The sequence below is a fragment of the Thunnus maccoyii genome, chromosome 9 (assembly GCF_910596095.1).
Source record: "Thunnus maccoyii chromosome 9, fThuMac1.1, whole genome shotgun sequence".
Lineage (NCBI taxonomy): Eukaryota > Metazoa > Chordata > Actinopteri > Scombriformes > Scombridae > Thunnus > Thunnus maccoyii.
Window position 1 is genome coordinate 28,703,016 of NC_056541.1, and position 12,231 is coordinate 28,715,246.

At 41.6% G+C, this 12,231-nt stretch overlaps 1 protein-coding gene across 3 annotated transcripts in view; it reads left to right on the forward strand.

Moving 5' to 3' along the window:
* arvcfb (ARVCF delta catenin family member b) overlaps positions 1-12,231 on the forward strand; it is a 238,434-nt gene that overhangs the window by 162,506 nt on the left and 63,697 nt on the right. For all 3 annotated transcript variants that reach the window (XM_042422420.1, XM_042422419.1, XM_042422421.1), the window contains one exon: positions 5,227-5,732. In XM_042422420.1, coding sequence (XP_042278354.1) covers positions 5,227-5,732 — 506 coding nt within the window. The remainder of the gene's footprint in view (positions 1-5,226; positions 5,733-12,231) is intronic.

Consider the following 12,231-nt stretch of genomic DNA (forward strand, 5'->3'; position numbering starts at 1 on the left):
GCACACACTGACAGCCACACATGTGAATGCCCAAACATAAACACACACACGTATTTGAAGGCACTCCACTGACTACTGCCTGGCTAATTGCAGGATAAAACAGATCCCAAACATTTCCTTTTTTCTTCTTTCCTTCATTTCTCTTGCACTCACATCAGCTAATGTCACATCACCAAAACATCAGTATACTATACGCGTTTCTCTCTTCTTTTTTTTTCTTCTTTTTTCTCCAAGGAACGGTGAGAATCAGCCCTCCCAGAGTGCCCAGGCTCTCCTGTGCACTCACACTGCGATTAGTGTTCTTCCAAGAAGGGAACGGTGACTCCAAAGCGCTGTAATGAATCTGGGAATTAAAGCGGTTTAATTACAGCTTATCATTGCATTGCAAGCCCTCAATTATGCGCCGACAAAAATGAAGATGTTTAGCACTAAAACGGCTTCCCGCATCGGCGCCGAGCACTAATTTTGTCACCGCAGAGTCCAGCGTGGTAGTGTGTGAATGGAATGTTGATGTACGATTTCTTGCCAGAGTTCTTTGGATGTGTGAGCATGCCTCACTGTCCTGGATTTCACTGTCAACATTGTTCCAATATACTGTAATAGGCATGTGGAGGCCAGAGTAGCACTAGTTCACTAGCTCAGTAGTTTTTCGGTATCTAAACTGTGATGTGTGAATTTAGAAAAGGTTGATTGAGATGGCAGAATGTGATCAAAACAAATGTTTTTAATGCTGAATTAAGGCAGATTTAGAAAAAAAGAATCATACGTGAAATTGCAGTGAAATAAAAGTTTGTCTTTGTTGTTGGATAGTGTAGAGTGTTGGCTTTTATTTTTGTCACATCTGTTTTAACTGAAACTTTTATCTATGTGCCTGGACAATTTCTACTTTTGTCATCTCTCTGTTTTATGGAGTTCTGTCATCGTTCAGTTTAGATTTTACTTGAAGCACTTTTAAACTTTGCTTTGGAAAGTGTTATTATTTACCTTTTATAGTCTAAAGGTTGCTTGCTCAAAGGCAGCAAGAATGTAGCGTCTAAGGGAAGGAAGGGCATCTCTTTACCGTTTATCACTGCACAGATTTTGCAGATAACCTATGTGTCTGTCTCTCCTGCCCCCCTGCTGCCTGGACGTGAATGCATCTTACTGCCTTTCCCCCCCACCCCTACCCATTGTTTATGTGTGTGTCAGTATGTGTGTCCATGAGCACTATTCTGCGTATGTGTGTGTGTGTGTGTGTCCTCATGCCAGCGTGATTAATAGCTGCTTTTGAACTCTGCCAGACTACAGGGGCGTCTTTAAGCCAATCTCTAATGGCTCATCTCTCCTTGGGTGACCCGCGCAGCTGCACCTGCCCGCCTGTATCCAGGGGTCGCCACACACACACACACAGACGGATAAACACACACACAAACACACACATGCACATCCCTTAATTGAGAGCAGGGGTTCTCTCATTTTAATCCAGTGATGTCTGTAGGGAATGGCCCGTGGAAGTGATCTGTCACTAGCCGGCCAGGACCCCCCCTCCTCCTCCTCCTCCTCCTCCTCCTCCTCCTCCTCCTCCTCCATCCTGCCAAGAGGATTTCACTGAGAGCCAAATACTCTGTTTAATATTATACTTCCCCTCTGTCATGTTTGAGGTTTCTCAGAACCATCCTCTAAATTAAAGGAGAAACTTCTGAGCGTTTTTATTCTCCTTTTAAATCAATGAAATCAAGCAGTGGTGGCGGTGGATAATGCCATCAAAACATCCTGAGAAATAAAGTGGCAGGACATAAACACTCCAGCTTTGCTGTTTTTTTTTCTCTGCTTTCTTCTCTGTCCCACAAAGACTCTTGTGCATCATAAAACAATTATTGCCCATAATTCAAAATGAGCGTTCTGCTCGGCGGGGACAGTCAGTGAAAAGCTCCTAAACGCTGCAGAGATGTTATGTGTACATATGAGAAGCAAACATCTTCTTCCGAGTCTCTAATCCTTTTCAGTTCATCTCCTTTTATGGGCCTGCGGAAGACGAGGGTCAGGCAAGGCAACAATTGAAGGATGATGAAAGTAATTGACAGAAGATGAAGGAAAGGAAGAATAGCAAGGATGTGACAAAGTCCAGCTGAATAAATGAGTGCTGAAGTTTCTGGACATGCATACATCTCGTATCTACTGTATCTGTTTATCTTCTCTTCTCTTCTTTGTCTCTTTGAACAAACGAGCACACTGCGTGTATCTGTAGAAAAGCACACAGATACACACAAATAGCCCGGACATTTAGCAGCTCGATTAACATGAGGAGAGTGATCTGCTGTAATCACGCTCGGAGCATCGCGTCTGGCGGCAGAGAGCCCTTTCACATCCTATGAATACACCCCTCCCTGTACACACAATGGCGCCAATTTAAATGCAAATCCTGACATTCCCATCACTCAGCCGTGCGACGCCTGCTTTACCAAAAGCCCCGCCGCATCAGCCCAGATCTAAATGAGCCACAATCTGCACAACTGTATATCTTATCTGTGTGTGGAAAGTGTGCGAGAAACATAGTGTGACAGATAATGAGAGAGAAAGTCACAGAGAAAGAGAGATACTGTATGTGAAAGAGATTTGTGGTTATGTATTCAGGTCTGGGCGACAGTGATGATGCTGAGATTGTGTAGTGGCCTTTCTTAAGGAGGGTTACTCCTTCCTCCCGTTGCTTTGTCATGTCCAATATCCCACAGCAATCGAAAGCTGGATGATGACCTCTGAGTATGTGAGTGTGTGTTTAAATTGGGGTGTACGCAAGGAAGCATTTTTCACTCTTTTTCCATGCAGTCTGACATGCTGCTTAGTGTTTTCGCCAAACCTCAGAGCAGCAGTCTTTCTTCAAATGATGTGCTGTAATCAGGCTCTTGATTGGCACCTCCTTCCATACTGTGGTTACAGGCTGCCTATAGAGGTTTGTGGCTCTCTAACATGTTCCACCAGCTGGAAAAAAAAAACTACTTTTAAAAGGAGGAATAAACAGTTATGATACACTAGATCTTCGCAAGCTAAGTTTAGCTGCTTCATTTGCAGCTTTTGAGGAACACCTGTTTGAAAAGACATCAGACAGTCACAGCTGTTCTTGACATGTGGGCATGACACCTAAACCGTGTCCCGCAACGTTTGCCACAACCATTCAGCACTCCGGTTCTTTGAACTTGGTTCACGTTGCTTGCAGCATTTGGACGCAGGGCCGTGCTTGCGGTGGAGTCTCACTCCATCTCTATTAATCCTCTTTCCATCCATCTGAATAGGGGATTTAGTATCTCGTTACAATGCTCGGGCAGGAGTTTTTCACCCACTTCATCTACTATCGATTTCTCCGGTAGTAAAATGCACAAAGTCGTGCCATAAAAGCCAATATGTTACTGTGAGGCTTCTGTAAAAGAAAAATCAACAGAGGAACACACCAGAGCCGAGGCGAGGATGGCACGCTGAGCCCCTTCCCCCCCCTTCCCCAGCATGTCTGGGAAGAACTGTAAAAACATAATTAACATAAAACTCATTAAAATTAGAGCTCGTTGTGGAATTTTGTACCAACCACCAGCGTTGGCCACCATTTTGTTGCACCACCAACCACCATACATCAAGGATGGTGAGAGGAGACCAGCTGCATTATGTAATGAGGATAAACAAGTCTCGGGCTGCGGGGTGGGAGGGGGGGATGATAAAGGCTGCGCATAAGTACACAACCCTAATTACATTCCTCTCCCCATGTCATAACTTTTCCCTACCACACATTCACCAGACATTTAAGGCAACACAGTGGGAGAAGAATTTCAAGTTTCAAAAATATTTTGTTCACATGCAACTCGTGTAAAATGTGACTCCCACGACTCCATCCTTGGAATTGGCCCTAAAAATGAAAAATTGTTCCTGTGATTAAAGAGCCTCAAGTAAAATTTGTAGCCTGCACCCCACCAACAAATGATCTGTCACTGGAATTGAGTGCGTATATTTTTGTCCATCTTCCTATAAAGAATTGATTCGGCTGCCTTTGGAATTGCTTACCCTAGATCAGTGGTTCCCAACCTGGGGATCGGGACCTCCACAAGGTGTTGCTGGATTTATCCAAGGGGTTTCAAGATGATTGGACAGGATAGAATAACAAAAACATATTGTTTACACACAAAATTGTTTTTTTTGCAAGCTTTCTTCTTTTTTTTGCTTTATTTATTATGAATTGCAGTATTTGAGCTCCTCAAGCCTCTAAAAGTTATTCAAATAAAATAAAATAAGTCATCTTTCCTTTAACTCGTAGACTATGTAACATGTGACAAGGGGTCCCAGGCAGACTTTGATTTATTTTAAGTGGCCCCGATCTAAATAGGTTGGGAATCCCTGCCCTAGAGAACCATGTGTAGATCATAGACTTGATAGGCTTGGGAAACAGAGATTGGTTGAAGGACCCTCAAAAGGCAACTCCCTTCTTCCTCCCCCAGAAGACAGCACTTATTTTTGTCATAGATAGTGAGTAGAGCCCAATACTGCATAAGTGTCCAGCCCTAAAAGTAATAATGCTAATAAGGTTAATGCATTTTTAGCAACTGTATGCTAGTCTTCTGCACTGTGAGCAAAAGGAGCATCGTTGGGCTTATAGTGCTCCATAGGGGGTCAGCACAGCTCTTTTCTTTGTTCCCAGCGGAAAAATACATCAAATGCATTCTCTACTATATATGGTGGCTTGCTGAAAAAAAAAGGCTTTCCTTCAAAGCTTTGTCTTTGGTGCTGCCTTTGTCTCTGTCTGTCTGAGAACTGCCTGGTTTTCTTTGTGCAATCATTTTCTGTCCCTCAATCACTTAGACTTTATGTTTGTTGAAGTCTGACATGTTTGTGGCTACCACCTGACAGTGAGGAGTAATAAGGAGAATCTTGCTTACTGTATCACTCTCTTTGTAGAGAATTGCCACCGCCTGACAGATCTGTTAATAACAGATCCGAACTGCAGATCACTACGTCTTTCCTCCTCTCTCCAACTTGCTCTCCTTCGTTTCTCCTCTCCATCGCCTACATCTTTTCACCTCTCACTCACCCTGTCCTTTGCTTTCCCTTCTCTCCTCATTAGTCAGGGGCTCCCATCTCACTTGGCTTCTCTCAGAGTCTTTCCCCCGGCTGCCTAATTTCTCTCTCAGACAAATCTGGTTGAGTCACCCCCCATTTACCTCGTCCATCTCTCTCGTCCTCACTGTCCTCTCTCTGCGTGTCTTCCAGAGCGTACCCAGACGACCCCATTGAGGCAGAGCTGATTGATGAGCGCCACCCTTACATCCATGGCATGTATTCAGCGCCGCTGGCCCAGCCGGAGAGGGGCAGCATGGCCAGTCTGGACCGCATGGGTGGCCGGCGTTCACCCTCCATTGACAGCATCCGCAAGGACCCACGCTGGCGTGACCCAGACCTTCCTGAGGTCATTGCCATGTTGGGCCACCCAATCGACCCCGTCAAGTCCAACGCTGCCGCCTACCTGCAGCACCTGTGCTATGAAAACGACAAAATCAAGAAGGATGTGCGTCAGCTGAAGGGGATTCCTGTTCTGGTGGGGCTCCTGGACCACCCTAAATCTGAAGTCCACCGTAAGGCTTGTGGTGCCCTGCGCAACATCTCCTACGGCAAGGACAATGACAACAAGGTGGCCATCAAGAACTGTGATGGCATCCCAGCCCTCATCCGCCTGCTGAGGAAGACCAATGACATGGAGGTTCGCGAGCTCATCACTGGTAAGAATTAACATTATCATGTTAAAGGCAATAGTAGAAACACAAGATTAGAGCTGAAATGATTAATTGATCGATGATTAGCTGATCGACTGTAAAATTCAATGCCAAAAATACCTGGGTTCCAGCTTCTCAAATGTCAATATCTTTATTTTTTGTCCTATGATTGTATGATGAGTATCTTTTGGTTTGATCAGACATAACAAATAATTTGAATACTTCAGCTTGGGCTTCAGGAAATTGTTATTCTTTTCACCATTTTCACACATTTTCTGACTGATTATTCAAGACGATAATAGGCAGATTATTGGATAATAAAAATTATAATTAGCAGCCCTACACAAGATAATGTGATGAGGTTGGAGCAGAATAATCCACCAAAATGACACCAGAAACACTAACAAAATCATTTTTCTATATTAAATCAGTACTACTAATAGTTGTAATCAGACAACAAAACTACCTATTTAATTCATGTGTGATCCATTTTGTAACATCATGTTAAAATAATGCAAGCAGGTGATTGTCTTAAGGCTTTTTGTCACAATATAACGGACTATAAGTGAATCTAGGAGGAACAAAATCTGTTGAAATTCTCTGTGGTGCTTATTGCCTTTCGCTTGAATGGTGTCATGATGAAATGACAGTATTGCATTAAGCAAAACATTTAGTACATTTGCTAATTTAGATTAATCAAGTAAGACATCGTGTACAATTGCCTTGCCATAGGTAAAGGTTTCTTATATTAGCCGAAAACACCTGCATAGCTGCAGCTAAGCCTGTTGGCTGTGTTCTACACGGACTGTAGTAGTTTCTGTCTGTCTAATTACTCTCAACTCTCTTTTATGTATAGTAAGTATGAAAGTGCTGCTTTGAAGCCTTTTAAGCTGATACTACCTAAATATATGCCAGTCCTTTCCAATCACTGGCTGCACACTCCCCATCACTTATCTATTCCACACAGGAATACAGTATACTAAGTTAGTGGCCAGAATCCCACACTCTGCACAGTAATTCAGAACTGTGAATCATACGTTAAGAAGCAGATTTACTTCTGTGTGTGACTATTTTTTGAAGCAATTTTCACAATATTGCTCATATTAAAGTTGAAGTGTTATTTTCTCATCTTAGACACCTTACATAATTTGATTCATTTATGTTCCAGGCAGCCCATATGGGTAGATATACAGTAATACTTGCTGAATTAGCATTGGATTGTGTAACTTCCTACATATATGCTACAGTATAGTGAAGGGAGATAACAAAGCTTTCAAAGCTATAATTAGTCATTCTTTTAATTCCAGTGAAGACACGTTTTCAGTGAGTTATCTTGGAGATGTCTCTCTTTACCACTCGTTAAAAGAGTAGCAGACATTAATGAGCTCATTAGCTGGTTGTAGAGACATATACTCTCAGTAAAAGGTAACAAGGGTCAGTTAAGAGTCACAATATGGAACACAATGTGATATTTGATCACTTCCGCCTTATTATACAGTTCTGTGAGCAAAATCAACACTGGACAGATTCTACATGGAAAAACAGATGGCATGTAAATATTGATTTTAGTAAAGCAACTATTTGCTCTATGTTGTAATAAAATATGTTTAAATAAGAGGAGCTGCAGAGGAAAGTATCGATTGTGACGCCATGATAGAGTTTCTTCTCCTTGACCTGTGAATGTCAACTGGGGAATATACTATAGTGTGTGTGTGTGTGTGTGTGTGTGTGTCCTTCCAAGTGCTCAGCTAATCCCCAACATGAATGGTTTGACCTGACACACTTTGGCTGGTATGCACTCTTTGCCATCTGAGATTGGGCTTTTGTTTTCGTGTGAAAAATGAGAACCGCTGTAAAGTGAGATACTTGACCTTTGTGAAGTGTAAAATACAGTATATATACCACCCCAAGATGTAAATGGGGTTACTTTTTAGATAATTTAGAGTTTAGGGAAGGACGATTGTTTTCAAAGTTGGGTTTGGGAAGCTGTGAATGTTCTCTAGCTGGATATCATTTTGTCAGGATGTGTGGCTGTGGCTCTAAATAGTGAATATCAATACAATTACTATTGACAGCTGCAATTCAAAGGTATTGGCAGGGATACTCATTCTTAAAAATACTTGCTTGTTGAACTGTAGTGTGCATACATGCATAAGTGTGTGTGTGTGTGCGTATGTGTGTTTTCTGTTACAGAGATGTCGCGGTGAGCGATGACTGTGCCGCAGCAGAAATGATTGCCTTTACAGCACCGTGTTGCTCCCAATCGTAGCTAAAAATAACCCTGCACCACAAGACAAGGAGGACAGAATCGGGGGAGGCTTTTTTTTATTTTTTCTCCTCTTTCTCTCTCACTCATTATCCGCCCTCCCTCGCTCAATCTAATTTATTCTCTCCTTCATTCATTATCTACACTCGTGCTGATTTTCTCTCTCTGGCTGTTTTTCTCTCTCTCTCTCTCTCTCTCTGTCTCTCTCTCTGTCTCTCTCTCTCTCTCTCTGTCTCTCTCTCTCTCTCTCTCTCTCTCTCTCTCTCTCTCTCTCTATCGCTCTCCCTCTCTCTCTGTATGTCTCAAGCTTTAGTTTTCCATCGCCAGTGTTCTGGCCCCAGTGAAAACAGGCCAGTCACAATGCAAGCTCAGCTTACAGCCTCAGCCCATGTGGCTAGAACTGGCCGTGTTTTTCTACAATTAAATATAATTGGAGGGTTTTAAATATAGGCCCATTTTCTTAGTCCATGTGTTTTAAGAGTTTGCTGTTGGAGTGTGTGCTGTCCCTGTAAAACCACAGAGAGCTCTGTTTTCTGCCGGGGGGAAATGGGTGACGTGGAAGTGGTTTTATTTTCCAACACACAAGACAGACAGACCGGTCGTTCATATTTTTAGAGCTTTGTACCATTCAGAGTAATTCACTTTTCCCTCCCGGTAGGCTCTGGGCTGTTTGTGCCCTCCAGCAAGTCCCACTCTGGAAATGTAGATTATTAAGCAGATTTGTCTGCTGTTTCTCCTGCAGGAGCTGTCTGGGTTTTGTGGACTGACAGTGAGGCAGGTGCTTGCTTTGTCATTTGAGTGAAAAAGGCATACAGTAGGGCGAATTGGCAGGCCTTTAAGCTAGAGCAGCAATGATGTCTAGACACATTTGAAAGTCTGAGCCAAGGTTGTCTGGGATTTTTTGTGTGTAATGTAATATTTAGTGGAAGTTTTGTTCTATAGCACCTAAAACATTTCTCAGTTTTAACACCAGGGGGCTCAGTAATAACATTCAGTGTTTTTAAATGACTTTAATTACTAACTTAATAAAAATTCTCTTAAACCTGCATTCATTTATTTTTTGACCACTTGGCAGCCACTCAACAAGTTGTAAAAACACCATTGTTATATTATTACCTAATAAAGTATAAAGTTGTTTTTTTCCATCAGACAGAACAACATTTGCATTCATTTGGAGTCGTGTTTCTGGCCACCTGGCAAACATAACTACAATATTCACTCTCTTTGTTGTTCTGTTTTGGTCTCCACCAACTCCTGAAGGAAATACCAGATTTTTTTTAAATGCTAGGTGTTCCTGTATGTTCATCAGTTAGTTGCTAACTTTGCTACTGTTTTGTGCGGGGCAGGTACCATACAGTGGGTTTATTAGAGCTGTTTCACTGAAAACAGCTGCCTGCTTTGGCTGTAAACGATGATAAGAGTGGTTAGAAGGAATCATAACAATACAGTTGCTTGCCGGAAAATAAAAACAACCAGCTGAAAGACTTTAAAACGCTCTAGAGCTGAGGGGAACTGCAGAGTTGCAGGGACACTGAAGGACAATAAAAGACAATGATTACTATACAGTACTGTAGTAGTGTAATTGTGAGATGGAGAAACAAATCAAAGCCTTCCCATAGAAAACTAGTGTAGCACTGGTCAATGAATTTTCAATCAATATATAATCAAACAAACAGCATTGTATCCATCATGTTCGAGGCAACTCAACAGAACAACAGAACAATTTTGGCCCAGTAGATCAGTTTCAACAGTTGCAGCCATTTATATTATGCTCCTCTTGGTGTGATGCTACATAGAACGCATGTATACACAGAGGTGTGACTCATACTCATGGACATGGTCCTTATGATGTTCAAGAGGATAGAGAATTAATTTCCGAGAAGGGCATCATACTTGAGGTCCTCCTCCAACATCCTTTGCCTAGCCTTCCTACCTCATTTCATTAACTGCTTTCTGGGGATCAACCTCAGCCTCACACACACACACACACACACACACACATATATATATATATATATATATATACTGGCAAGCAGTAGAGTGAGTCCACTTACTGAGACCTCTTCTTCTTCACATGCATGCCCTCTCCCTTTTTTCGAAACTGTCTCCCCTCTTCCTTTACTACTATTGGTGTGATGGACGGCATAAGGGGCGAGCAGGAGAAGGACAGGAGGGAGGAGGAGGAGGGGGAGAACGGTAATGGGCAGAACTAAGTTAATAGCCCTGCTAGAAGAGCAACATGCCTGCCAGTGGTGCCTGGAAAATTTAATTAGCCCCAGCCTCAGCTCCAGTTCCATTCCCAGTCCCTGTCCCTGTCTCTTCAGCCCTCACATCCAGCTATCAGAGAGAGGAGGATGTGAAGGAAAGGAAAAGGAATAAATAGAGTCATGAGGTAATATCCAGTAAAAAGTCAGCTCACAACTCATCTGCTTTGCTCCCCTTTTTGTCTGATAAATGCACAGACACAGTTTTGATCTAAGCATTGTTGTGTTGTGTCTGTTTCTGACAAATATCTGACAAATCAAATCTGTCTGTCTGTGGCAATAAATGAGCAGAGAGACAGGTAATAATGTATGTTTTCAACTTGCCCTGCGGCTGGATTGGATTTAAGACAGAGGAAACAAAGGCAAACCACAGGATGTGTGTAAACCCAAACATTGGGAAAGATTGTTGCTATATACATATCATATCACAATCAGATCAGCAATCTCCATAAGCCTTCTCTATGCATTGTCCTATTTATGGAAATTCAAGCACCGCGTATGTATGCATACTTTATCCAACATCTTAGGAGATATTTTTACAGCTTGATTAGGTTCTGTTTACAGGAATATATCACAATACATTTTACAACTTGTTTCACACGTTCATTGCATTACAGGCTGCTTTGTAGATGACTTACTTCACTCCCAACTCAACCCGACTGTTTACCCCTTCAGAACTCTTCTCAGCTGATAAACATCATTAATAAACCAGAAAGGAATAACATTTTTAGATCTTGAAAGCAGTTTGATTTATTTTGAGTTATGGGAGGTCATGGTAAACTCTTGGAATTTTTTATCATGGCCCTTCTGGGAATCCTGGCTTTTTTAGATAGCACACTCAGGAGAAGAAGGAGTGAAGATATGACAAAGATGATAATTTAGTGTTTGAACCTGTGAACCCTTTTCCACTTATCATTAGCATGCTGGATGTTAACATCCAGGACACATTAAGTTCTGATCATCAAAGCTAATCTAGAGGTGAATAAAGTATTTGGATCATATTTGGGATATTATGTTGACATGATACATAGAGTAACCTGGTTATTCAGCCCTCTTTATAACTGATTCTAATATTATCCAGGTTATGAGCCTCCTCCTCCACATCCCAGACACTCTCTGTCATTTCTGGACCAACTGGGGTTCAGATATTACAGGTATCAGATGCTCACTTCCTAACCTAATTTTTCCCTGATTAGATGTTAATTTTAATTCTATTCTGGTTCAACTATTCTTACCTAATACAGCTTACAGTGCAGGCAACATCAGGTCTATATTAAAATTAATAAAGCTAAATAGTTCTACAGAACTTTCCTTTGATGGTTTCTTTTTAGTATTTAGTATTTAATATCCATGAAGAGAGGACTGTCAGTGTGGATCTGTTGTAGGAAGAAGGTCAGCACTAGATTTAAACAACCTCTCTTAAACCTCAGCATGAACAAATTACAGAAGTTTTACAATTTTCCACCCACAGCATTTTAAGGAGGTGTGGTTTACTTGCAAAATGTTGCTTATAAATAAATGCTTTTTGCATAGATGTTTTTTAGACCTGAAGCAGCTCTCCATCCCCCACTCATTCAAGCTCACTTTGAAACAGTGTGCTGCTGTTTATCTATGTGCTTTATGGATCCATGGTTCTAGGGGAACATATTTTTGACAGAGGACATTCCTATCCAAAAGGACAATAAACTTAACTTAGGTAGAAAGGGAAAGATGAATCTAGTTATCTAGTTTAGATTTCAGTCCTGGTTGATTTGGCAACATCTATGGTTACCATGGTAGCAGCAAGTGCGGTTTAATATGGCAACTCATTTAGCAGCTTCTTTGTCAGAAACAGAAACAGAAGAGAAAACTGGTGTATCTGTATAATGTGCAACCGCCACTACCAATAAAAACTACTATAGAGGGAGATAATTACTGAATGTAAATACATTGAATGGCTATTGCAAAAAGAAATGTGATTCATTAATCTTAAAGA